The 26,639-nt window shown below is 47.1% G+C and overlaps 2 protein-coding genes across 6 annotated transcripts in view; one reads left to right on the top strand and one right to left on the bottom strand.

The window, feature by feature from the left end:
* Positions 1-13,202, top strand: part of TRMT1L (tRNA methyltransferase 1 like) — a 34,918-nt gene extending 21,716 nt beyond the window's left edge. For 3 of the 4 annotated variants that reach the window (XM_066587701.1, XM_066587700.1, XM_066587699.1), the window contains exons 14-18: positions 973-1,051; positions 2,298-2,461; positions 9,214-9,267; positions 11,065-11,191; positions 12,860-13,202. In XM_066587701.1, the coding sequence (XP_066443798.1) occupies positions 973-1,051; positions 2,298-2,461; positions 9,214-9,267; positions 11,065-11,191; positions 12,860-13,076 (641 nt within the window). In that variant the 3' untranslated portion in view covers positions 13,077-13,202. The remainder of the gene's footprint in view (positions 1-972; positions 1,052-2,297; positions 2,462-9,213; positions 9,268-11,064; positions 11,192-12,859) is intronic. The other variant, XM_066587702.1, reaches the window with a different exon arrangement.
* A 4,785-nt stretch (positions 13,203-17,987) lies between these two features.
* The window catches only part of NBR1 (NBR1 autophagy cargo receptor), a 63,710-nt gene continuing 55,058 nt past the window's right edge, over positions 17,988-26,639 (bottom strand). For both annotated transcript variants that reach the window (XM_066586813.1, XM_066586814.1), the window contains 2 exons: positions 26,352-26,457; positions 17,988-22,394 (listed from right to left, as the gene is read on the bottom strand). In XM_066586813.1, coding sequence (XP_066442910.1) covers positions 22,221-22,394; positions 26,352-26,457 — 280 coding nt within the window. In that variant the 3' untranslated portion in view covers positions 17,988-22,220. The remainder of the gene's footprint in view (positions 22,395-26,351; positions 26,458-26,639) is intronic.

The raw sequence follows: 26,639 nt of genomic DNA, 5'->3' as shown, positions 1-26,639 counted from the left end.
TAGGCTTCTAAAGACCTCTATGCAATCCGCTGCCAAGAGTAGCCAACAGGCAGCAAAGATAGCTGTAAGAGCTCAAGAGAGCTCTGCAGCCGCTTCATTTGAGTGATCAGCGAGAGTCTCAGCTGTAGGTGCTAAGGTTGCCGCCATGCTACCGGTAGTGTTTTAAGTTCACCGCCAGTTGACCTGTAGTACTCGTGGTTTGTTTTTTGGTGCATGCCCTTGCGCTGTCTGCTGGGCCCCGCGTTTCGGCCGGGCCTGACTTTGACTGCCAGACTTCGCTCTGTCAGGCAGGGCCTTGCGTTTCGGCCAGGCTGGGACTTTACTCTGAGTGACAGTCGGGCCGGAACCTGGAGCGCCGGCCGGTCGGACCGCAGATCGGCCTGCTTCAGTGGCCAGGCCTGCTCTGTCGGCCGTTCGCAGCGAGGGCTGCTTTGTTGGCCCGGGATGTAGCAGAACCGTGTGTGTGAATAAGGATGTAGCCGAGCTGTGTGTGTCTTGTCTGACTGATGATGGATGTAGTAGAGCGGTGTGCGGGAATGAGGACGGATGTGGTGGAGCTGTGTGTGGGAATGAGGACGGATGTGGTGGAGCGGTGTGTGTGGTATGTGGATGGATGTGGTGGAGCGGTGTGTGTGGTATGTGGGGATCATAATGGATGTATCATGTAGCACAGCTTTGTGGCGCATTGCGCCACCGGAAACGCTGGTACTATTATTTCCTAATAATTACTAGCGTGTTTTATATTGGTTCATGTTCATTGAGTGCTGGGGCTCTTCTCTCCTATTGCTTGCTTACAAACTGACTTGGCTTCATATCTACAGAGGGAGATATAGCTGATAGGAAGAGTTAACTCTTCGTTTACTTAGCGCTCACTTCCTAGTGGCAGGAGCTATATCGAGGTCCCCCAGTGAACATTCAAGAAAAGGATTGTGCAGTGAGTAACAAAACATTCTGCTTTTTTTTGCCTTCAAGAAAACCCATACAAGCAGCTGCCCTGTGATTGCTACAAAAGCATGCCGGGGAGATCTGCAGTCATGCTGGGTCCAGTGTGGTGAGTACACTGATTTTATCTCTTTACTCAGCCAGGTTTATGTTCACTTCCACAATCCTCAGTTTTGTCCTTCCAGTGCAACTAAAATAGAAATTTAAGCAACTTTGCAAATAACTTTTAATTATAAATTCCACGTGTGTTCAGTCAGAAGTAGGAGATTGATGAATGTCAGTATGACTACACAAGCGGACCACATGTTGTCTGTTACTATGGAGACAGAAAAAATACATTTTTAATAAAGCCTATTTTCAAAATTGCTTCATCTTTCATTTAATGAATTGGAGCAATAAGGTTATGTCCGCACGGCGGAAACCGATGTGGGTTTTTCAGTCTCTAAAACCTGCGGCATAAATCTGTGGCTAAGCTGTAAATTTCTGCCACGTATTTTGCTATGGATCTCAACCCTTTCCAATTAACTGTCTGACCTCTGAAGACATTATGATTTAAGGCTGTCCAGCTCCGATGTTGGAAGACGTCCGTCAGGGTTCTCTTACTGTATATTGCCAGCCTCTCTGCTGTCGGAGCCTATCCAATGTGTCACCTCATGCAGTACTGGCTTTAGCCAGCAGATAGAGCCATTGTATAACAGCAGAAAAAGAGTGAGCCCCCTAGGAAAACCAGGATACAGACTGGATTGGAAAGGGTTAACCCTATTAATAAGCAAAATTTGTGTGCAGAATCTCCAACATAGATCCATGATGAGAAGTGTCAGATTCCACTGTGTGAACATACCCTAGAAGTGATTGTGCAGTTGGTCACTACCTAGCCACGGTCTCTGGCAGATAACGGACTCTGTATAACATGACCACACATGTGTAAGATGGTTTGAGATAGGGCTACATGGCCAAAGATCGCAGTCTTGTGCTGGCTACATGGCAACTAAGGAAAGTGAATGTGGTCATGCAGAAATCCAGCAGGTTTGGATTTCTTTTGCATGATCTTGATCACCACCTCTTTCATTATTTGTGATGTAACAACGCATCACCCATTGCGGCCAAAGTCACCATGTAGCACTAACCATGCGCTGTGTTCATGTGATGTCAGAGGACCCGTATGATGATCATGATGCCACAAATCCAATGCCCAGTAATGATTCACCCTCATACAGTAAGTAAGCCTGTGTTATAAACCTCTACTCCTCTGAAACGGTCCTAGTGAGGGAAGAACATTCAGTATTTCTTTACAAGCCCTTCCCGGTTGTACCCAACTCTTGCTTTTTGCTAATGTAATGCTGTTTGGTTGCCAGGTCTGGTCCCTTGTTTAATGCAGTGTTCTTGAGGAGCATGCTGGCTGTAGCAACAACACGAGGCATTACCGACATACAGACCATACTGAAGACCCTGGTGTGTGAATCCGAATGCACAACCTTTAATAAACAGTTCCCTGCTCAACCAATTCAAGGTACACAAGGTAAGATGTTTTTGGAATAACTGCAAAGAAAACTTTTTTTTTTTTCCGTGTATGTTTTAGCCAGTTTTTATATTTTTAATTAACTACAGCTGGTTGGCAGAGCATGCTATAAATGTCTAATAGGTGGAGGTGTCACTTCTGCGGCCCTCCTCGATCAAGAGAAGGGGGGGTCTTTTAGGACTTACAGGTCAGGCTAGCAGCTACCAGACTTCAGTGAAAAGCAACCACCTCTCTATTTGAAACCCGTGCAACAAGTGGCCATACGCCACAAATGCACTGATTTTTTGTGAATTGTCACATTGGATCAAACAGTACTTGGGCGGTGTTAAAAGGAATCGATTATACAACCATTTAAAACTGATGGCCTGTCTGGATTCTGCAGCGGATTTTGCCCATAGGGAATCATTGCCATCCGCGGTCCATTAAATTGATTTTTGCACCTGCGGATGGTATTTTAAAAGAATTGCGTTTTTCACGCGTGGGAGAAAAAACGCGGCATGCTCCATTTTTTTGCCGCGGATCGGCAACATTGCTATCACATTGATAGCAAATGTGTGCGGATATCTGCATGCAAAAAAATGCAATTTAAAGCAAATCCGTGTGGAATTCCGTGGCAGATTCTGCGCGGATTGTATTTTTCGAGTGGACATGAGGCCTTAGACCTCCATACCTGGTGATCGCTCACCCCTAAGTGACAATCGCTGAAGCTGTGACCCTGCTGATGAAAAAGTTTATAAGATGAGGTGGGTAAATGTGATTAGGTAAGTATGACGCCATTGCCTTTTTTTCTCTCAACTATCCTTTCCCTGGCCTGCCTTCATGGTCTACCAGCTCTGTTGCAGATGCCATTTCTCTTGCTTTTGATTCCCCCCACTCGCCCGCACCTGTGCTAGGTGGAGGGCTCCGCACCTTTTCCAGCTCTACACTCCTAGGGGACTCTGTGTGCCTGAGCGCTGCGCTTGACACATCTCGTCGGGTCAGTGCTACTGGTTTGCATCCGAATTCTGGGCCTTTACAAGCTATGGTCGAGAGGTAGAACACTGATGGGCATCATGATGTCCATGGAGGTGGGGCCCCCTCTGGCCGGCTAGGACTCCTTCCGGCCTGGCCAACTCCTTTAATTGAGGTCCCGACTTGTAGGTCTATACAGGACACAAGGAGGCGGGGCTTCCTTTTGGTGCGCTGGAGGTTGATGGTTCTTCCTACTCGCGTGCTAGAAGAGGTGGTGGAACTTCCTCACCCTTCACTCTGCAACGCCATAGGCTGTTGGCTGCATCCAGCTCCACCTTCCCGGCCCTGGGATCCTCCCTTCTCCTCACAGCAGCTCTTCATGAAGGGGCACACAGTAGCATACATATTTCCAGATCACGCTGTTCGAGATGGTCTCCAGCAGATTCTAGTATACTGCCTTGGTCTGTCAGGTAGGCCGTGTCCTATAGGGTTTTTTTTTTTCTTGCCCTATCTCCATCGCACAGTCCCCTGCATTTAAACGTATGGGAACCTCTCAGACAGGAATCGACTAATATTAGCTGCATGATCAATCGCAGCCTCCTGTGTGATAGTCTACAGCAAGACTACTTCCGGACCCCTGACGTTCCAATGTTAACCCAAACCGCCTCTGTATTAGCTGTAGAGGTGGGGATGTCCATGGCTAGGGGTAGCACAGTTTTCTATGGTCGATACAATTACCCTAATTAGATCTGGAGGTCCGTTTTCCTCCTCTCTCTAAGTCTGTCTTGGGACCGGGCACCCAATATTAGTGAATTCCTCCACTTATGACTTGCGGCTCCGGCTCATCGGTCCCTCAACTGGAAAGGCGAGCTCCCTTCTTTTGACAGCTTTTCACCATCCAGAGTAGTCATACACTTTCCCCTCCTCCAGAGGACTCAGCATCGACACACTGATAGAGTAATTATAGGCGTGAAGCTGCTTTTACTACCCTTAAGGCAGAATGAATGAACTACTGCCGGAATCTGTATCTGGCATCATTATGTGAGGGCCGGGGGCCTTGTTGCATCCTCCATAGCTGGAAGAATGGTATTGCTGTCCAACTCTGTATTTGATGGATTAGGTGACGATCGAAAGTTTCAGCCACCTTATTCCCCTCCGTAGGTGGAACAATTGTATTACGGCTGCCCTGTAAGGTAGTGATTGCAGCTAACTCCATCATGCGACACATAACTGTTTCTACCACTAGTTTCCCTATGGGCACGGTTGTGCAGCGCTCGCTTCCATCAGATGGTCACTTTTCAACCTTCATGGAGAAGTATCTATATTACTGTGTGACGCAGTATTACCCTCCATACTACAGCGGTATTACCGCTACATGCTATATAGCAGGATCATGCAGTCTGGGAAGCATCAGATCGGCCTCATTATTTTCTCTCAGCACGGCGTCCTTCTACAGTATATCGCTACACTCCATCTCCCATCAGTTATGCTATTTCTGCCGAATAGCCGGAAGGATAATTACATGCGGTAAGTCCATATCTACTATGGTTATACCAAGTTCTCAAATATTAGTCAGACAGTATCTTCATAGCCACACTGTTATAAGCGGCACCTGACGGCTCATTCCTTCTTTCGGCAAAGCAGCTCATCATTGCCTATTAGACTCCGACAACTTACTTTAAGTCACACCCGCCATCCAGACTCCTTAACCGCTCCCAGGAGTTGAAATGGACGTTGCTGTTAATCTCGTTACTAGCCACTCTTCGAGTATCTGCCTTCTCACTCCCCCTAGGCAGAGCGGTTCTGGAGGGCACATTGCTTCCTTTTTCAGGCTGCGTTTTTCTGATGTTGATGCTGCTCAGCACTAGTATTCATCATATATCCTTAAGGCCTCATGTCCACGGGCGGGTCGGATTCCGCATGCGAGAGCCCGCAGCGGAATCCGAACCTCCTCGCGGCCGAGGACAGTGCTTACCTGTCCAGGTCTTCACTGTGGATGTGTGTGGAAGCACCGGCCGGCACACATGCGCAGTGGGGATTTTAATTCTTTTAGTCTCCTGCTTTCTCGTGGAATCCGCGCCACGGATCGGACTGCTTTCATCGACTTTTAATGAAAGCCGTCCGTGTGGGAAACGCAGCAAAATGGAGCATGCAGCGATTAGCTTTTTGTACCAAAAAGTCCGCAAAATAAGTCTGTATGCTTTAATTCAGTTGCGGACACCCATGTCTTCCCATGGGCGATTGTCCTTGCGGATTCCGCAATTCAAATTAGCCCATGGACATTGGGCCTTACTCCACCATACACTGCTTATCTCTATACTAGATTCTAAAAAATCTTGGTAGCACAGCAGCTGAGGATGCACAGCTCTGATTTCAAGTCCAACTTCTCTGTTACCCTGTTTCCCCGAAAATAAGACGCGTCTTATATTAATTTTTGCTCCCAAATATGCGCTATGTCTTATTTTCAGGGGGTATCTTATTTCGCCGCGGCAAATCCGTCTGTGGCCGCTAATCCCTCAATTGGCCAGCTTTGTGGACAAAATTTCTCAGAAATCTCGTCCACATGGGACAGCAAATCTGTCACGGAAAAGCTGGGAGAAGCCGGTGTTGTGGTGCGGATTCACCGGCCACAGAAACGGAAAAGCGTGCAGCCAGGTCGCTTCAAAACAAGTGGCTGAGTGCCGTGAGTTTTGAAGCAGCGCTTTCCCGGCGGAAATCTCGCTGTTTATCGCTGTGGCCAAACTGCGAGATTTCCGCTGGAAATACGCTCTGTGAGAACCCAGCCTTAAGAATCACACAGGGTGCCTGACTCACACACAGAGCCATAAAAAAATAAGGGCTGTAAAGTAACGTACCTGTCTGCAGACAGAAGTTCCTGTACCACTTGTAAGCAGAGATGGTATTGCAGCTTCCGGCCACCAGGGGTAGCTCATCACAGCAGACATGTACAGCAGGAACAGAACGTACAGTATGGACTTTTCCAGCCAGCAAGGGGAGCTCACAACAGCACACTCGTACAGCACAGCAGGGACAGGATAACAGCAGACTTTCTGCAGATCTACCTATACATCTGGAGGTAGGAGACAACGGGGATGGCAGCAGGGGACAGGCCTCTTGACTTGCCTGCACTCTTTACTATGCCTTACTATCAGGGGCCCCTTATATTTGGGACTTCTGCAAATTTCAAGGGGTGCCTTATTTTCAGGGGGTGCCTTATTTTCGGGGAAACACGGTACTAACACATTCTCTGGACGAGGCTTGTCTGGGTAACACTGAGGGAGATTCCTGAAGCCCTTCCAGTTGGTACATCTGCCTGGTGAGGACTGCCCTCTCTTTCTACATGCCTTTCATAGGAGGAGGTAGTCTTCCATTGCTATCATCAGTAATTATGAAGCTTATACATTGCTGGAGTACATCTGACGGGTACATTTCCCTGTATTCATCTTCAGCATTTCTTCTAAGCATTGGTTCGCACTTTTCACTTGTACAATTGCAGTGTGGTGAGCGTCAATGCACTAAATCTCTCCTTTCCCAGTTGTAGAAAATAGACTCGGCATAACATCTTGACTGAAGGTTCGCTCCATCGCGACTACTGCCTTTGTACCTAAGGTCCGGGTGTCAGATGTACTGTTTCAGGACCTAAACAGGATGATTTGTTCTTAGTGCAGGTTGGGAAATCCTCACTCTGTTTTCCCTGGCAAACGCTGGTTTCTTCCGGACGAGGTATGCTCGTTACTCTCTCCCTTTATGATCCACCCTATGAAAAAAATAAATAAAATTCCATCTGGCCTATGAGCCTTGGACATCTAAGCCTCAGGGAACCCCATCCTTCTCCCAATACCCCGTACTCCTCTTCTGGGAGCCGTTCTGCCTTGATGGAACAATAGAACATGAACAAGGCTTAGGATGCTCCTAGTATTTCTTCGGCGATATTCGACCTCCGAATGGACTATTGCCCTTCTAAACACAAACGACATTGCTATTGCCATATCGAAGGCATCCAGTGTACTGTGGCGATCCTAGCCCCATGTTATGTCTCTCCTGACTTTCTACGTAAAATAGCAGATAGCCAGAGAGCTAGCATCAACACCGCTGTGCTGACCTCATGCATCCAAGAGCGGGAAGACGGAGGGCCGGCATCAGCTGTCGGGAACAGAGCAGTCAGGGCATGGGTCCTGCTTTTCTGGAGAAGGTCAAGATGGCATCTCTTTCTCACCATTGGTTCACCCATGATCTTGGTTTGCTTTTCTTGCTAGTAACAAACTAGAGAACACACAGTACTTTACTCCTTTTGCCTTTCTTACCTGTTCTTCAGCCCTTTTGAAGATCAAGTCTGTATTTTCCCGCAGGTCCTACAGAAATCAGTTGTCCTCGGCACGCACGGCTCTGACTGTACTTACCGCCGGCTAGTCTGTCCATATCGAATTTCAGCAGGGTGTACCTGTTAAAGATGAGGGCATGACCCTCCCTGATTGATGCCACCCTACTAAAGTTGCAAGTGCTTTTGTGTTGATCAGCAACTTCTTCTGCCTTACTAGTGATAGGAACGCTTTCCAGCCTTCAGTATCTCTATGTTCTACAGAAATCATTACTCGGACGTTACCGATGGATCTGTCGCTTACCTCCGCTCACTGGGAACAGGCTGACCACACCGTGTTTTTCTTTCTCTCACCCCTTTTGAGTACTACTCTAGAACTTCCCGAGGTCTGCCTCTCATCCCAATGATGCGGACGAGAAAACAGGATTTTTGTTACTTACTGTAAAATCCCCTTCTCATCACCTTCATTGGGGGACACAGTGCCCACCCATTTGCTTGTTCTTTGCAAGCACTGGTGGGCTTTTCTCAATAAGGGATCCTCAATCTGGACTGGTTTGTATCTAGAACTATTTTTTATTTTCTGGTTATGGTCTGTATTAATCGACTTCATGTGAGAATTTTTGTTCTCTTCTACTGCTTGCGTACTAACCTGATTTAACTCCGTGCCTGGAGGGGGGGTAAAACTGGTAGGAAGGACTAACATTCTTTGTTTAGTCTCTGCCTCCCTAGTAGCCAGAGCTTATACCCCAAGCTCTGCCAGTGACGAGAAAGGGGTTTTACGGTAAGTAACAAAACTCCTGTTATGTCCTTCTAAACACAGAATTGGAGCATGGACAGCTTATATGGCAATGTGAATGCGATTGAAAGGTGTTTTCACATCTACGTTAGGGATTCCATTTTCCTGCTCCCCGACTGGAGCAGAAAAGGAGAATGCCCGCGGCCGAACTGTTTCATCTCTGGAGGGAACTAAACAGTGTCAGGTGGACCCCATTAACTATAATAGGGTCCACCTAGCTGCACGGCTTTTGGGTGTAAATAAAAATACTACATGCGTTCTTCCTGTATTTTCAGCAGGATCTGTGATGGAAGCTTTCTCTGGAGTTTCTCATGCAGATATGAAGATGGCCTAATCAAGTTATTTAATGTAATGTATTTTCCTGTAATTTAAAAAAAAATAAAAAAAAATACATATATATACTCTAGACTTGTTAAAGGACTTATTCTAATGGGATAACCCCCTCCCTTCCCTATTGGGCCTCCCCTTTTACGAGCTAGAGCAGTGAGCTAAGACGCAGCAAATCTCGTATTGGCTTACTTGGGCAGTCCATTACATACTGAATGACTGCACTGTAATACTACATTTCACCTGCAGGGGAAATATGTTGTCGGCCCACGGTCCTGGAGCCGTCAGATTGGCTGAAGTGATATCTTAGTAACACGAGTGTAGCGATGTCTAAAGATCTGTATTGTTTTATCTCTATAGCCGAAGAAGGTGGAGTTTTCATTAAAATACCAGGAGATCTTTCAGCAAGTTCAGGTATGTCGCTCACATTTGTGTTTTGCTTCCTGTATGTAAAGGGGTTGTCTGGTTTGGACATGGAAATGTTACGCAACTCAGAACCTGGCGATGAAAAGCAATATTTGTTTACAAATGTTTTTAGCTTTTTCTAAAATAGAAAAACAAAAAAAACAATATAAATTTGGTACTGACCCACAGAACAAAGTTCACGTCATTTTTACTGCACTGTCAAAACTAATGCCCCCCAAAAATGGTGCAATTGCATAAAAAAAAATTCTCCCCTGTTAACGTTTTTCCGTACATTTATATGATATATTAAATGTTACCATTAAAAGACTTGTTCTGCAGAAAACAAACCCTCATACGGCCGGGTCAATGGAAAAGGTATGGGTCTTGGAAAGGAGGATGAAAAAACTAAAAAAAAAAGAAAAATCTCTGGTCCTAAAGGGGTTAAAGGCAACTAGCTGATTCTGAACTAAAGTAACTTCTCCAGAGTAAGGCCTCCCTCACACAGGGCGTTTTATACAGCGTTTAGCGCTGCCTTTTCAGCCGAGCGCTAAACGCTGTACAACACTCCCATTCATTGCAATGGGGCTGCTCACACAGGGCTGAAAACGCAGCGCCTTCCAACGCTGCGCTTTGACAGTGATGCATTTTCTATTTTGGGGCGTTTTCAGCCCTGCGTCGCCCATTGAAATGAATGGGTAGCGGTTTTAGCACTGCTGAAAACGCGCCAACACTTGGTGCCGCGTTTTTGGCAGCGTTAACCGCTCGCCGATTTTCGGGGTAAGGGCTTGCAATAGAAGCCCTACCCCGAAAATCAGTCCCAGCTAGGCTAGATAGGGGAAAAAAAGAAAGTACTACTCACCTAGCTGCTGCAGTCCGGGTCGCGGCCGCTGGTTGTCGGCATGCTCGATGCCCAATCACAGCCCTTCATTGACTGTCTCAGCCAATCAGCGCCGGCAAGCTCTGATTGGCTGAGACAGTCAATGAAGGGCTGTGATTGGGCATCAAGCTAGCACCGACAACCAATCACAGCACTCTATTGCCGGAGGCGGGGTTCTCAAACCTGGCCTCCGGCAATAGACTTGGGAGTGCCGAGGAAGCCCGGATCAGCGGCAGAGACCAGCGGCCACGACCCGAACTGCAGCGGCTAGGTGAGTATTGCTTTTTTTTCTTTTCAGCATTCTTGGCTGCGTTTTCAGCCGAGCTGAAAACGCAGCCAAAACGCTGGCATAAAGTATGCCAGCGCTGCTGAAACGGGGCGGAATCTGCAGTAACGCAGCGTTGAAAAACGCTGCGTTTCTGCAAACGCCTTGTGTGAGGGAGGCCTGAGAGCGCTGTATAACAAAGTGTGGCATATCTGTCATACAGTAGTTACAGATACTGCAGTGTATTCATGAATGGAGTGCTAGAATAGTTTGGGTCCAGAATGCTAAAACAATTGATTCCGTAACCATGAAAAAGAATACGAATACTTAGAGACTATGTCGCAGCAGGTTTTCCCGGTCGTGTAGACACTCCAGCCATGGCTAAGTTCCAAAGTGGGACATCTGAAGATAGCCGAGTTGGCTATGTCCAGCAGGCCAGTTATAGTGATTGGAGAGGTGGTGTGCACGTGTGACCACAGGCTACCATACAGTTTGGAATTGAGCCACGTTTGGAGTGCCTACATGACAGGTAAAGCCTAGCGTGAGGCGGCCCCTTTTAAATGGTGCTCCAAGAAAAGGCCTGGGGTCTCTGATCTCATTACATTACTGCATGTAGTTTCTCACTCTCCACTTTTGTTCACCTTTTCTGATTGTTATTCTTCAGGAAAAAGAAAAAGTCAAGAAATGAATACAAATGCTCCGAAACGACTGAAAGGTGAAGTCCGCACCGAGCACCCTCCATTTTATTACAGTATTCACAGGCATGCTATAGGAGGACTGAACATACCAAAGTAAGTTCTCTGGCGGGTTCACATATCACACGTTTGTTGTAGTATTCTAACCAGTTCTGCAGCAGGAGTGTAATACAATGCGCCTCTAACATGCCCCATTCACACAGCGTAAACGATCTGCAGCAGATTTTAGGTGTTGCAGTGCCACCCACATGCAAATTTAGTTGCTCATTAACATGGGACGAGTGTCAAGCAAATGATGCCAGACAGCGTGTCCCAGTAAAGTTCGCTGCTGTGCTGTTACACAGAAGCGAGTGCCACTGGCATCGCTGAGAGCCTGGCCAGCATTGAGGTGAAGTGGCTGGAGAGCGCTGTACCCCCACCCGTCTCCATTCACTGTAAGCAGACAGTTCAGAACGTAATGACTGCTGTTTACACTGAACGGTTAGTCGTTCAGTTTTGAGCATGCAGAGATTGAACAACTATCGCTCAGTCATTCAGTCTTTGCATGCTTTTACACGGGACGACTATCGTTTAAAACCCACAGGAGCGTGGGGATTAGAACAACTATAATCATCCCACGTGAAAGGGCCTTAACTGAGGTTGAGTCCAGGACTTCTATACAGAGACATCTCACACATGTGCATTGCACATATGAAGTGTAGGACAGTACACGGAGTTGTATGCACCTTCAGCATAATCAAGCAGCAACGTTTCGACCCACAGCAACAACTGGGTCTTTGTCGGCTGCAGGAAGCAGTGAGTCTCCATAGTAGGCAATGGTCGGTATTAGCTGCGGAATCCAGCCCTGGATTCTGCAAATCAAATCTGCCCATGTGCACCAGCCCTATAGGTGACTAACGGGAGAAGTCCTGGAGATGATTGTCTGAGAAGCACACTTGGGTAGGGTAGAGGAGGAGGTCTTGCGAGGACCGGAGGTTACGTATGTATAGAGGTTACATGTTGTGGAAGCTTTGTGTGTCATTGATAATTTGAGCTGGATATTGGGTGGAGAAGAGTAACTGGGTAGAGAGGTGGATAAGCTGGGGAGCAGAGTTGAGGATGGATTGGAGGGGTGCAAGGGCGTAGGATGGGAGAACAGGAGGATGTTGCAGTAGTCTAGACGGCAGATGATGAGAGCCTTTTTGTTGACGCAAGGTTGAGGAAAGATTGTATTCGAGAGCTGTTGTAGAGCTGGAGGTGCTGAGGGCTGGTGTATACAATTTGAAGGAGAGAGCGGAGTCAAATGTAACGCTGAGACAGCAGACTTGTGAAACTGGTAAGGGTATGGCGCCAACGATGCTGATGGATGGATCTGGTGGGAGTGTAGAGTGACGGAGGGGACAATTATTTCATTTTTTTTTTCATGTTACATTTTAGCTAGAAGAGAAGGAGGAGGATACAGCCGATTGACACTGGATAGGAGAGGGACAACATCTGGGCCAGACAGGTAGATTTGGGTATCATCAGTGTAAAGGTCATACTAAAAGCAATGGGATTATATGAGCTAGTCTAGACCATGGGTGTAGATGGAGAAGAGTAGGGGTCCCTAGTACGGAGCCTATGGGGACACCAACAGATATAGGATGAAGTGAGTACATATACACATTCCGTTGTTCATCGCCCTGCGTGTTGCTTACCACCCTCTTACGCACCCCACTCTGCCCTTTAGCTGATACTTACCTATCCTATTTCTATATGATACTTAACAATCTTTTCTTTTTACAGATTGAACAAGATCTTGCAGTCCCTCTCAGATGCTGGATACCTAGTGAGTCGGACCCATTTCGACCCTACGGGAATACGAACGAATGCAACGCTAGCCACACTGAAGGCCGTTCTAAAGAAGAACAGCAGCCTCTCCAACACATCACAGATCAGCAGCTACAAGGAGGGCTCAGAAGGCCAGAACGAGGAGACCCCACTGCAGGAGGCCGCCACCTAGTCTGATCCGAAGTAAAACTTAGTTTTGTTTGCTGTGAATTATACAAGTATAAATATAAATGCGCTATTCTTCTAGCAAAACGACGAACTGTTCCTTTACGTAATAAAGTTTTTTTTCTTGTTTTTTTTTTTCTAATTCTGTTTTTATTATATTACAAGATAATAATAATCTTTATATTGCGCCAACCTGTTTCGCAGCGGTTACAAAACAGGGGAGAACAGATGCAAAAAACAATGATACAAAAACCAGGGTTTTACTGCTCAGGAAATACAGAATTCTTGAAGAGCAAAAATAGAAATTTCAAATATTACAAAAAAATAATAGTAGGACTTATCAGAATATAGACCCAGACCCGGGGGGTACCGGCAGAGTCTGCAACAGGAGATAGTAGAGGTAGGGCATGAATATTCCACAGACACTGAAATGAAGATCCGTACTTGGAGTCACTGCACTTTCAGGGTTTTTTTTTCCGAAAAATTGCAGAATAGGCAATTATTAGCATGCTTGCAATGTTTTATCAGCCTATTCTGTACTAAAGATGGGAAGAACAGGTCAGGCCTAAAGAGATTGAGGGTAATTCTAGGGATGGCCAAAATAAGTGGGTGGACAAACCTCACGCCAAAACAAATAAATATTACTGAGGGTCTTAGAATAAACCTCTGCACTCTTGCCATTACTGGTGAAGTCTCAAGTAATAAAGGTTTAATGTTCGTTTCACATCTGTGTCATTGGGGGACACCGCTTAGCCCGTGGGTACAGCTCCTGCCACTAGGAGGCGAACACTAAGCAGAACAAGTGGCTCTATTTTGAGATTTGTTTGACATCTTCCTCTTTGTTGGAGCGTTTTCCCCAGAATGGGAGCGTTTTGTTCCTGGTTCTCCACTGTTTAATTCTTAATGTTTTATGCATTCTACTATATGTTGTACTTTTTCTCATATCCTACTGCTTGTGTACAAACTGATTAGCTTGGTGCTGGTAGGAGGAGCTGACACTTCCTAGTGGCAGTAGCTATACTCGCGGTCTTAGGCTGGATTCAGACGAATGTATATCGGCTGGGTTTTCACGCCCAGCCGATATACGTCGTCTCTCTCTGCAGGGGGGGGGGGGGAGCCTGGAAGAGCCAGGAGCAGTGCTCTGAGCTCCTGTCCCCCCCCTCTCCGCCCCTCTGCACTATTTGCAATGGGGAAAGGTGGGACGGGGGCAGGGCTAATTCTTGGAACTTAGCCCCACCCCCATCCCGCCTCCTTTCATTGCAAATAGGGCAGAGGGGCGGAAAGGGGGTGGAGAGGAGGAAGAGAGGGGGCGGAAGCTCAGTTCCTGCTCCTGGCTCTTCCACCCCCCCCCCCCCCCCCTGCAGATGAGACAGTATACCGGCTCGGCGTGAAAACTGAGCCGATATACGGTCGTCTGAATCCACCCTTAAGCTGTGTTCCCCCCCAATGCAACAGACGAGAAAAAGATTTTCTGGTAAGTACAAAAACCTTTCGGAAATGTTCTCCAGCTATTATTATATTCTGATTCTCATGTTAATGGCCTCTGTTAAAACCAATGTGATTACTTCTTTCTGTGGATCCAAGAGGAAAAAAGGAGGTTGGGAAGTCACTTAAAAGACGAATATAATCCTTAAATAATGGGTATAATAGGTATTCTAGTCATTAGGGGGAAATGTCCACTTTCCTCACCATGAAATATGAAAGCGTACTTTATATGAGCTCCTCAGGTGCCTCATGGATTTAGTCACACAGGTGGAAGTGGCCTTTCCCAGGTTCCACAGAATTAACTGACAGGCCATGGATCTCTCACTCAGTGCAGTATCAAAGGTGCCTGGCCTTTAGAAGCCTTCTCCTTAAAGGGTTTCTTACGGCATCTTCTCCCGACTTCTCCAGTCCCCCGGCTCACCTCCAGCCGGCCGGATCCTCTTTTTCCTGTGACGTTACTTACATTCTCGGCATTCTGCTTCCTGTAGGTCAGTGTACACTACATCACCAATGCCATTATTCTCGAGACTGCATATGCGCGCTCTCTCACCGTGAGTGTTCATCTACTGTTGCCGCGAGACAGTGCGCATGCACAGACTCAGCAATAGCCTGGCATAGGATTCGTCATCCCCTGCAGGAATTCGAATGCCTGGGACTGTATGTAACATAACAGGAAGACAAGGATCTGGCTGGCTTGCGGTGAGGTGACCCGGGGGATTAGAGGAGCGAAGAGAAGATGCGGTAAGAAGACTGCCTGGGGTGGAATAGCTAAGTAGAGATTTTTTTTCCCCAATAACAGAACCCATTTAAGGAGTGACGACACCCTTCCCAACCCACATCACACGCCTCTCACTAGCCAAGCCAGAAATCTACTGCACACTGATGAGGGGCAAACACCCCGAAACAGCTGTCTGTATATGGGAATTGAAACCAAAAGCCAGTAAACCAACCATTGTTATAAAGACTTGTATGAAGGGTCTGACATTGACATGCAGGAATGCTGCCATTAATAGATGGTGCTGCAGAGGTGTTGTTTCATCTTTATTTGCAAAGGTGATGACAAACTGGCATGCAAAATGGAAAGCGCTGCCGTTCACTCTCCACTCAGTGCAGTTTTTTTTATAGCCAAAGATAATGTAACAACATAGTGCAGTACAGGTACCACCGAGAACAGGGGCGATAAACCTTTTTTTCTCATCTGTATCATTGGGGGACACGGCAAGACCTTGGGTATAGCTTCTGCCACTAGGAGGCGACACTAAGCATAAGTGTTAACTCCTCCCACTAGCTATACCCCCCTGCAAGCATCATGCTAGCTCAGTTTTTAGCTTAGTGTCATAGGAGGCAGGACTGTCTCACCCACAGAGACAATTTTTTTCATTTCATCTTTTTTTTGGGAAGATCAGGGAATAACAGGGAGGCAGGACTCTCCCTATTAACCCGCAGAAGAGGGCAAACAGAATGGAACTAACGCATCGGTTTAGTGCACGGCCGCCTTCAGCAATGCCATAACATCTTTACTACGCATTCACTATGCTGAGCTGTAGCTCAGTGGGGACAAGCGGCCATAGAGTGGCACCATACGGCCTTTTAGTTGCGGCTACGTGGCACCACGCGGACATCTTGCGTTTGCCACTGCACGGTCACGTGGTTTCATGAGCCCATTCCCCTCCCTGCTGGCCAGTAGGTGGCACTGCACGGCCATGTTCTGCGTGCTGCCTCGTGTAGTTGCACATGAATTTAGCCGCATAGATATCGGGAGATAGACTGGATTTTGCTGCTTGTGCGACCATTGATTGGCCAGCGCACAGCTATGTCATAACCGCTGCGCTGCCGTAGTTTTTAGACACTGCACAGCCGGCGTCTTCTTCTGCAGCGCAGGCTGGGGCGCTTTTCCTCAGAGTCTGCCCTTCTTTCGTCATGAGGAGGAGTTCCCTTCATATTATCACAGGGAATGCAATCAATGCTGATAGTCGGGTATTCACGCCGGCCGATAAACGGTGTCTGTCCCTGCAGGGGGAGGAGGCTAGAAGAGTCGGGAGCAATTCTGAGCTCTCGCCCCCTCTCCACTAGTTGCAATGAGAGGGGGCGGGATGGGGCCCAAGTTTGGGGAACTAGCTCCGCCCCCGTCTCACTTCCCCTCATTGCAAACAGTGCAGAGGGGCGGAGAGGAGGTGGGAGCTCAGAGCTGCTCCCAGCTCTTCCAGCTGCCTCCCCCTGCAGAAAGGGACGCTGTATATCGGCCGGTGTGAATACGCGGCCGATATACGGTCGTCTAAATAAGCCCTAAGACAGAAATGTAAAATGGTGGTCTCGCGAAACCAAGTGGGGTTATACACTTCTGTATGGCCATATTAATGCACTTTGTAATGTACATTGTGCATTAAATATGAGCCATACAGAAGTTATTCACTTACCTGCTCCGTTGCTAGCGTCCTCGTCTCCATGGTTCCGTCTAAATTCGCTGGCAGCTTGCTTTTTTAGACGCGCTTGCGCAGTCCGGTCTTCTCCATTCAGCACGAGCCGCTTCAGTGTGCTCCCCGCTACAGCTCGTCTGCGCATGCGCAGACGAGCTGTCACTGCTCGGGAGCGCGCTGCAGCGGCCATTCTGCACCATCCTCTGTTAGAGGAAGGTGCAGAAACTGGAGCTGCCCAGCGGAGAAGCCCAGCCCAGCCCAGCCCAGCCGCCCCGAGAAGCCTCCCAGGTAAGTGATTTGTCGGGGGGGGGGGGGGGGCTGCCGCTGCGCCGGGGGGGCTGCCGCTGTGATGGGGGAACTAGCGCTAGGCCGGGGGGGGCTGCCGCTGCGATGGGGGGTCTGTCGCTAGGCCGGGGGGGGGCTGCCGCTGTGATGGGGGAACTAGCGCTAGGCCGGGGGGGCTGTCGCTAGGCCGGGGGGGGCTGCCGCTAGGCCGGGGGGGGGCTGCCGCTAGGCCGGGGGAACTAGCGCTGGGCTCCGGAACCTAGCGCTGGGCTCCGGGGCCTTCACCTGGGCTGAGGGTCTAGCGCTGGGGAGCCGGGGGCTAGCGCCGGTTACCTGCTGTCTGGTCGGCGGCTGCGGGGCGTCTGGTCGGCGGCTGCGATGCGTCCGGTTGCCATGGAGACACAGCTGGCGGCGTCTCGGGAGCGCGCACGTCGGGCTGTAGCGAGCGACGGGGAAAGAGCCGGCGGCCATCTTGGGGAAACTTTTATAAGTTGCTGAAACGCTGGAACGGTAAGTACAAACCAGCTAGGAAAGTCATTTACAGGGGTAATTAGTAATGTATGTTTAATGGGGGGGACTGGGCAAAAAAAAAATTTAACTGCTTCCTCGAGACATCTCCTTTAATACAGTACCCCCTTGTTTTCTTATATAAACCATATAGTTTCACCGCTCCCTATCACTCATGCATTGGGCAGCACACAAACTCGAAAAGAAAAGAGGCCAAACAGAAATGAACATCTTGATTTTAATAAATCATTTAGCATATCAAGATTCATTATGACATCACATTGTAAAGAGTTTAAAGTGCATCGTCTAAATATACATACATCTAGCCTAGAGTCTTGGACTTTTTCATGCAAGTCGTAAGAAAGCCAAAAAAAAAAAAAAAGCTAAGAATTCTGGTCTTTACAGTAAAGCAACATCAGACAACACATCTACTGCCGAGAGACGAGCAGTAAAGTGCTGAGCGGAGATCTGTGTATGGAAGGGGTGGAAATGCTGGGCGAGATGTCTCTTACTACTAACTGTTGGCTTCTGCCCTCTTTGCAGTTGTATTCCCGCCTGGCGGCTTAGTGATGCCACTAATCCCCAGTGATCTACAGGCTATTGGTCCACTTTACATCTGGTCTGTTTAGTTTCCTTTCTTAACACAATGCACTCACAGGCTGACAGATCTGTACTCCATGTGTACATCTCCCCAATCTCTGCCTCTCCCACTTACAGTAAGTATGTGTGCGCACATTACTTTGGATTTACTAATCATTTCACCAGAATATCTCTGAAAGCTTAAATCGTCCTGGGACAGTAGAGGGGCGGGCAATCAGCTACTGTGATTGGAGCAATGCAGCATAGTAGGTGAGGGAAAGGAAGTACAGGACAGTGAACTTCTGGCAGAATGCTTGAAACACACCTCCTGCTTGCAAACACCAGAGCATCAGAAAAATAGGGAAGACCATCTGAAAACCAGAACTTACAAACAAACGGTGCAAACAGCAAAAAATAAGCGAGTAAGGAGGACCGGTTATATTTTAGAGAACGCTGAAAATTCAGGTGCGATTACAATGTGATCTACTTATACTACTTTGATATAGTCATTATACCAAAGCACTATGGTCTGTCACTGATAAAACTGACCGGCAATCTAACAGGCACATAGTCATGGCAGACCTGGGAGCCCTTTTTTAGGCCCCTGGGTACTGCAACCGGTCGGCACCCTGTGACTGTGTGCCATGCTGATGGAGCGACAGATGCTCTCCAACTACGTTTTCGGCTGGTGCTGTTGTACTATGCAGCAGCGGTCAACAAGTACCCTGCAAATTCAGCTGCTCTACAAAAATGGCACTGAGGATTTTTTAGCTCACCTCTGCAATGTATTGTCATTCAGTGGGATGCAAGTGCTTGCAAATATAAAACTGCAGTGTGAACAAGGCCCAACGCATTTCTGAGCCTATGAGTTGCAATATGGTCTACTTCCGTGGTCTCCAACATGTGGCTCACCAGTTGTTAATCCCAGCATGCAAGTGACCCATTTAGTGTTACCTTTAGGGTGCGTTCTGGTCACTCCGTATCATGTGGTTTGGATTTGCACGTGGATCCATAGCAGATTTCACCCCCTCTCAACTGTAATCAGCTGCTAATCAGTGCCAAATGGGGCGGATTCACCCCTTGTGAACGCACCTGATTGCTTTAGTGCTAAGTCACATAGATTTCTTGCTGCCGTGTGCACGAGCTATATGTTTATTGTCAACGGCAGGCTCAGGAGGGCTGTTTGGGGATCTCACCAGTTGGCGTGCGATCCCATCTTTGGTAATGGACTCTTGTGCAGGAGTTCTTGGACATCTTTTACAGATGAATACATTCCTCTGAGCGCCCGCAGTATGTGCGGTCCGAATATACCTCTGGATGAGAATTGGCTATGTCATTACGTTAAAGAGGTTTTCTGAGCCATTTCTAGTGATGACCTATTGTCAAGATTGGTCATCGATAGTTGACCGGCTTGAGTCCGCCACTCGGGACCACAGCCGAAGAACGGATCTGTGAGCGTTACAAGACGAATGTATGGAACGGAGGCTGTTAACTCTGACCCCTATGTAGCGGGTGACACTTGTAAATGTAGACGCGGTTGTCATTAATTTTAAGAGGTCATAGCTGCTTCCCTGTGTTGTGGCGCTGATCGGCCAGTGTACCAAGCGGTGGATCCCAGATGATCAATCCCGAGGATACGTCAACAATAGAAATAACCTGGAAACCCCCTTTAATTTAGGTCAATGCAAGAAGTCCTTGCAAAGCCAACATGTAATTTATATCTATAGGTGAACTGTATGATGCGGTTCACAGGCCTATACTGTGCTCTGATGATGCCGGTCTACATGCCTGAAAGAGTTACTGGTAATTTTATTGTATATCTATATTTCCGGGCTGCATAGCAGCAGGCAGAGAGGTAAGTGATAATACAAGGGTACAAATACTGCGATGAAGACGCGACATCTCCCCTCCATATCATGCCGAAATCTAAGTTCGCAAGAATACTTTAGACCTTCATGGGATGTACAGTAATAAGCAGCATCGTATACAGTCTAGATGTATACATCTCCCTCCCCTACATATACCTGCTCCTCCACAGACGATACAGCCAGCTATATTCTGCCACTGGACTTGTAGTTCCTGGAGTATATTTACTGTTTTACTAAAATGACTGGCTGATCGTAGTTGTTAAAGGGAATGTTTCATCAGAAAATGGCCTGCTGTATAAATGATCATGATCTCCATTTAAAAAATATTATATATATATATTCCACGTGGCCAATAGGTGATTGGCACAGCTCACCTCCTCCCCTGCACAGGTCAGAGGACATGCCCACAATACTCTCCCATAAAATTCCGCTCCTGTCCATTGAGTCTATGTAGCTGGTGTTAAGTAGATCTGTAAATATAGATATAAAGATGGCCACCCTCATAATCGTGTTCAGAGAGTAGAAAATAAAAACATTCTAGAAAATGGAAAAAGTTTTAATTAGGAAGGAAAAAAAAAATCTATAGATGATACATTCCCTTTATATCCTAAAAGGTGCCCACACACCTTCAATCGCTATTGACCAAACACTCAAATAGATTGGGCATGTAAAATTCAATAAGCCCAATCCCTCCTAAGAGTTGAGAGGCCCGACACACAAAAAGACATCTTTTTTCTTTTTATGAGGTCTTAAAGGGGTTTGCCAGTTTTAAAGGTGCATTCAGTATAGGCCACCAATAGCAGATCAGCAGCAGTCTGCCGCCCGGGACCCCTACTGATCAGTTTTGCTGGGCTGCTGCACTCGTGCACTGAGACGATTTCTGCAGGAAACATACAGCTCCGATCTCAATGTAATGGCCAAGTTTGGTATTACAGGCAAAATTCCAATAGATGTGAACAAGAACTTGGACATGATATGCCAGCCATCAAGTTTACAACTGGACAACGCATTTAAGTTCCAGCTTTCAATATACATTACAGATCATCATGCAGAAATATCCATCGGCCAGAGATTTCTATTGTAAATTCCCTCCTCCATGGCGGTGAGGACATGTAACACTTTTTATCCTGCAGTTAAACTGCTGCATAAGTCCCTCAGGGGAATTTATTACGTTGCATCGTTGGCTCTCTGTGCACCACAAAATGCAAACTACCCCAACTGTAAGCTGGCATCGATCTGAGCTAAAACGTAGTCCAATTTGTGGCATAAATTATAGGTAGGCCGTTGATAGTTGACCGCCCCCTTTAGTACTACAGGCACAGCTCCCACTGAACTGAATGGGAGCTGCACCTGCAGTATCAAACCAGGTTGCTGTGATGCAGGCAGCTCCATCTGCTTTTAGCAGGCCTGGCAATCAGCTGATTGGCAAGGATACTGAGTGGTGGACCGACGCTAATCAACCATTGATGACGTATCAATAGGATCTGAGGATAGGTCATCAATAGTAAAAAAAAGTCTAAAACAACATATGTACCCACTACTAAACCTGAACATGTAGGTCATTGAGGGAGGTCATGGATGACAACAGTCTCCGACCACATCCTAAATTCAAGTCATGTAAGATGTGGATATTGAAAATATGACACAAAAGTCACCTAAGCCTAACCAACCCTACTGATCACATAATGGACTTCTTACTTACTGCCGGGTGTATTATTACCAATGCAGAATATACTGGAGTTGGTGGTTGTCTCTCCATTAAGTAGGATCCTCACCGGTCTGTAGACATCCATAGCAGTCTGCAAGATCTACCGTAGACTAGAAGAAGCTGCGTTCCTCTCTTTGTCTTGAGCCAACCAGTAAGAATAAGGAAATTAAGACTACGTAAAAAGAAAAGCTGGGCAACACCGACACACACGGAAGGACTAAAACCAGACGTGCTGCTAAGTGGCCGGCGGGCGGTGCCATGCAAATGCGCTGATGATTTAATGAAAGTGCTGTCCCTCCGCCTCAGTACCGGGCAGAATACCAGTCATTGTCATTGATCTGAATCAGTTCTGTTACTACATCCATCAAGTTGTAGTTGTGTTTGCGCAGGAGCCGCTGGTTGAGCTGACGATCACAGAATCCCATCTCCAGGAGCACCGCCATCATAGCTCCGGCTTGTTCCTCTGAGCACTGGGGCTGTGGGTGAAGGAGAACATGGTTACTGGCCGCAAAGTCATATAAGCCACCCCGCTTTGGTATGGAGATATACATCTGATTAAAATGACTAGTCCTGGGACTGAATTTTGTCTCCGAACCAGAAAGAGGGGTAGGAGGGTGCAATACCTGCAGTTGTTCTTCTCTGCCACCCTCCGATCTGCTAGTTCTGGACTACGTTTTTGGTTATCCAGGTTGGCTGCAGCAATTTTCTAACTACCTAATGCACACTGTATTCTGTTCCCTGATTGGCAACTGCTGATCACATGAGCAACTCTGACCAATCAGAGAGCAGATATAGTGCATTGTGGGGATTAATTATTCTGCAGACTGTATCAGTCAATATGGACAGATGAAAATGAAACCTGGAACCGGCGGATCAGAGGTACCGCATGTACCCCCCTCCAGAATTTTGTCCTGGAAGGTTGCTTTAATCGTTACACCCCCGTTTACGCACTTTTGTAACATATACTTCTATAAATACAAACATGGTATTAAGAATGACATTGCAACAAAGGAATATAAAACATACACGCATTTTAGTAGAAGAACTAGCTGATATACCCGACCTCGCCCAAGTAAATTTGATACAGGTGTTTACGTGTTTTCACGGAAACTTTTATGAAGTCAAGGTCACTTTGGAGTGCCTTAGTCAAGTATTTCCCCGCTCGTCTCTAAAGGTTCGGCTGCCGGCGCGGGTGACAAGTGAGTTGTGGTGGAAAGCAGGGGGGAGCAGAGAGGGAGAGAGAGAGATCTCCCCTCCAATCCTCCCCGCTCTCCCCTGCCAACCGCCGGCAGCCGAATCTTTGCTCCCAAGTGGGCAGGTACTCGCTAAGGGCAGTGCTTGATCGAGCAAATGTCTTTAGCGAGTATGCTCGCTCATCTCTAGTATACACATAGAGGAGTGTTAGATTGTCCTCAGGCTGCATGTACCAATGTCCCTCTGCAGAATGTGCCACCTCTCCCACTCTCCTTATTTAGGACCTAAAGAATGGTTGTGCCAAATTTCACGCTTGTACAACATAGGGAAGCTAGAGAATTGAATTTGGTACATTACACAGGGCTGCCAATACTTTTGCACTTAGCATTGAATATTCAAGTTGTGACCCCTTTACTTTTCCTATTTAGGACCTAAAGAATGCTCATGCCAAATGTCATGTTTGTATGACACCGGGAAGTTAGAGAATTAGGGTGACTACCCACTACAGTTTTTTTCCCCCTGAATTCGCAGCGTTTTTTTTCTGCAGGGGTCTATGGGACTTGTAATGTTAAAATCGCGATTTCGTGGTAAATTGCGATTTTGTGCGATCGCGATTTTAACATTACAAGTCCCATAGACCCCTGCAGAAAAAAAAAAGTGCTGCGAATTTCGCAGGGGAAAAAAACTGTAGTGGGTAGTCACCCTTAGTGGTGAGTCAGTCAGTGAGGGCTTTCACTCTCACACACACACACACACACACACACACACACGTATATATAAAATTACCGTAAGATCTATGTTTCTATGTTGCTCTAGCGAGTCTTGGTTTTTTTTTAAAACTCCTGCGTGGAAGTAGCAGCAAACAATGCTATATACCTTGTGTGAGATAAGCTTAAGGCCCCCTGTCCACGACCGAGAATTCACCAGCGGTAAATCGCCGTCAAATCACGCAGGCTGAAGCTTTCCATAGCGTTGCTATGGAAAGCGCCGGCGTCCTGTCCACGAGTGGAAAGTCATTGTGATTCTCCGCTCACGACCGGCAATTCGCAGCATGCTGCGAATTGCCCCAATTCTCCGCGGTCAGCCTATCTGTCAGATAGGCTGACCTGCGGAGAACCGCGTGCTGGTTCCCGCTCCCGGGACTGCAACACCCGTGGACAGGGGGCTTAATACTTTACATCCCCATGAAAACACCGCATGTGCACTGGCAAAAAATGGTTACTGAAGGACATAGAAATACAGAAATGTGCCACTGTCCCTTTAATAAAAGCAGAGGCCGGAGAACAGGCTCCACGCGGTACGAGAGCGGTTATTGCAGGAGACATTAAGCACTCGGGGATATTTATTAATTCATTCCCCTGTGTGTAAACTGTAATAAGTACTGATGGGATTTCCCTTGCCTGCTATTTTTAATTGCAGCCGCTAGTAGATCACATGACCCCACGATCATCTGAATCCCACAATGTCTGCTGTGCGAACTAGAAGTCCGTCAGACTTGTGTAGAAACATTTGACTCCCAATCCACACAGTAGACGCTGTGGCATTCTGTGGGGTCACAGGATCTCAGACTGCTTCTTTAAAAAGGGGTTTTCAGGACTTTACGGTCCTCATCATCGATAGTTGATTGGCAAGACCTAACGCTCGGGATCTTCGCTAATCATGTTTGCTGGGACTGAGCCAGAAGCAGATAGCTCCGTCCGTACTGCAGAGGCCACAATTGGTCTTGCAGTTGCAGCTCCCTTTGAATTAAATGGAAGCTGTGCCTACATTACCAGAGCAGCAACTCGTGGGGATGCCGAGCAGCGGACTCCCACTGATCAGCTATTGATTACTTATCCTGAGGGTAGGTCATCAATAGTTCAGTCTCACAGAACTCCTTTAACTTCAAGGCGCTGCTTCTATAGAAATCTTCTGATCATTCTCATTTAAGTTCTGGAGGAATTTTAAAAACGGATCTTAATATAAAGTTGCGCTCAAGCGGATGAAAAGAAGCCTTCGCTTTCCTGACCCTCCGCTGCTCCATGACACTGGCTGCCGATCCATGCCCTTCTTGCACAGAACAGAAAATGGTCAGTGACAATAGATAGGCGACATCCCCTCATTGCCAAGTCCTAGGCTCCCCAGCATGTAGAAACCGGTTGGGGCTCCTTTACACGGGCATATATATATATATATATATATATATATATATATATATATATATATATATATATACACATTTTTGCGTGCATAATAAGCAGAGAATAGAAGCCAATGATTTCAATGGGATCATTCACATTTTTTTTTTCTGCATGCGTATTTCCCGTGCGTGCAAAAAAATAGGACCTGCTCTATTTTTGTGTGCATTTAAGCACCGAAGGGTCTGCATAGAAGTCTATGGGAGGTGCACTAATGCGCAATTCTTTGAAAAAAAAAAAGAACATATCTGAAACTCATTAGACTAAATAGCCATTTAAATTGGGGAGCGTGCAAATGAATGCCCTGTGCGTAAAAAGTACAGTAAAATACACTGATACGTGTGCGAAAGACTTGTAAATAACGCAAGTACAAATGCTCATCTGAAGGATCCCTTAACCCTTTGCAATCCAATTTCAGGTTCAGTGTTTCCTAGGGAGCTTTCTCTTTCAACCATTACCACCTGCTGGCTAGAGCCAGTACTGCAGTATGTGACATGCTGGAGAGACCCGACAACAGAGCAGCCAGTAATATACAGCAAGAATACCCTGCCGGACGTCTTCCAACATCAGAGCTGTACAGCCTTCAATCAGAATGTCTGAAGACGTCAGAGAGTGGATTGGAAAGGGTTAACACAGGCATTTGATCTTATGTAAGTGCATGCACTTTAATATCAATGTGGTGTGTAAGGAGTTGGTGGTACTGAGGGCCCTTTTACACGGAATGATAATGGCTCAGATTCTCACTGGATCTCAGGAATCTGAACTCTCATCGGTCGGTGTAAATGCTGCCGGCGACTGAACAGTGAATGATCATTCGCTTGCTTATTGTTCATCGTTCAGTTTAGGCAGGCATCAAAACGGAGCAACAATCGGCCCTTATAAACAGGCAATCGTTCATCCACGAAGAACTGCCTGTTTACTATGAGTGGAGGCGGGCGGACCGGAACGGGTTTGCTGCTATTTCCCTCCTCTCACTTGCTCATCTCTATAGGACACTTCTTGTGTGGCGGTAATTATTCTTTGTGACGACTCATTAAGGTTCTAACATTAAGGTATACGCACCAGTGTGGTTTCCTGTTGACCAACGAATAAAGCCTTATAAGCAGAGGCCGCCACAGACAGCGCCCCCTTCACCAGACCTCCAGCAATGCTGCCTCTAGTGTGCTGCCTGTGGAGATAAACACACGGGGACTTATTACACCGTTGGGGCGTCAAACTATTCTGTTCATCTTCACTGTATATCCTTTTTAGAGATGAGCGAACGTACTCGTTTCGAGTAATTACTCGATCGAGCACCGCGATTTTCGAGTACTTCTGTACTCGGGTGAAAAGATTCGGGGGGCGCCGGGG

Source organism: Eleutherodactylus coqui, chromosome 13, assembly GCF_035609145.1.
Source record: "Eleutherodactylus coqui strain aEleCoq1 chromosome 13, aEleCoq1.hap1, whole genome shotgun sequence".
NCBI classification, from domain to species: Eukaryota; Metazoa; Chordata; class Amphibia; order Anura; family Eleutherodactylidae; genus Eleutherodactylus; species Eleutherodactylus coqui.
The sequence above is the reverse complement of the archived record's forward strand: the minus strand, read 5'-3'. Positions and strand labels throughout refer to the sequence as shown.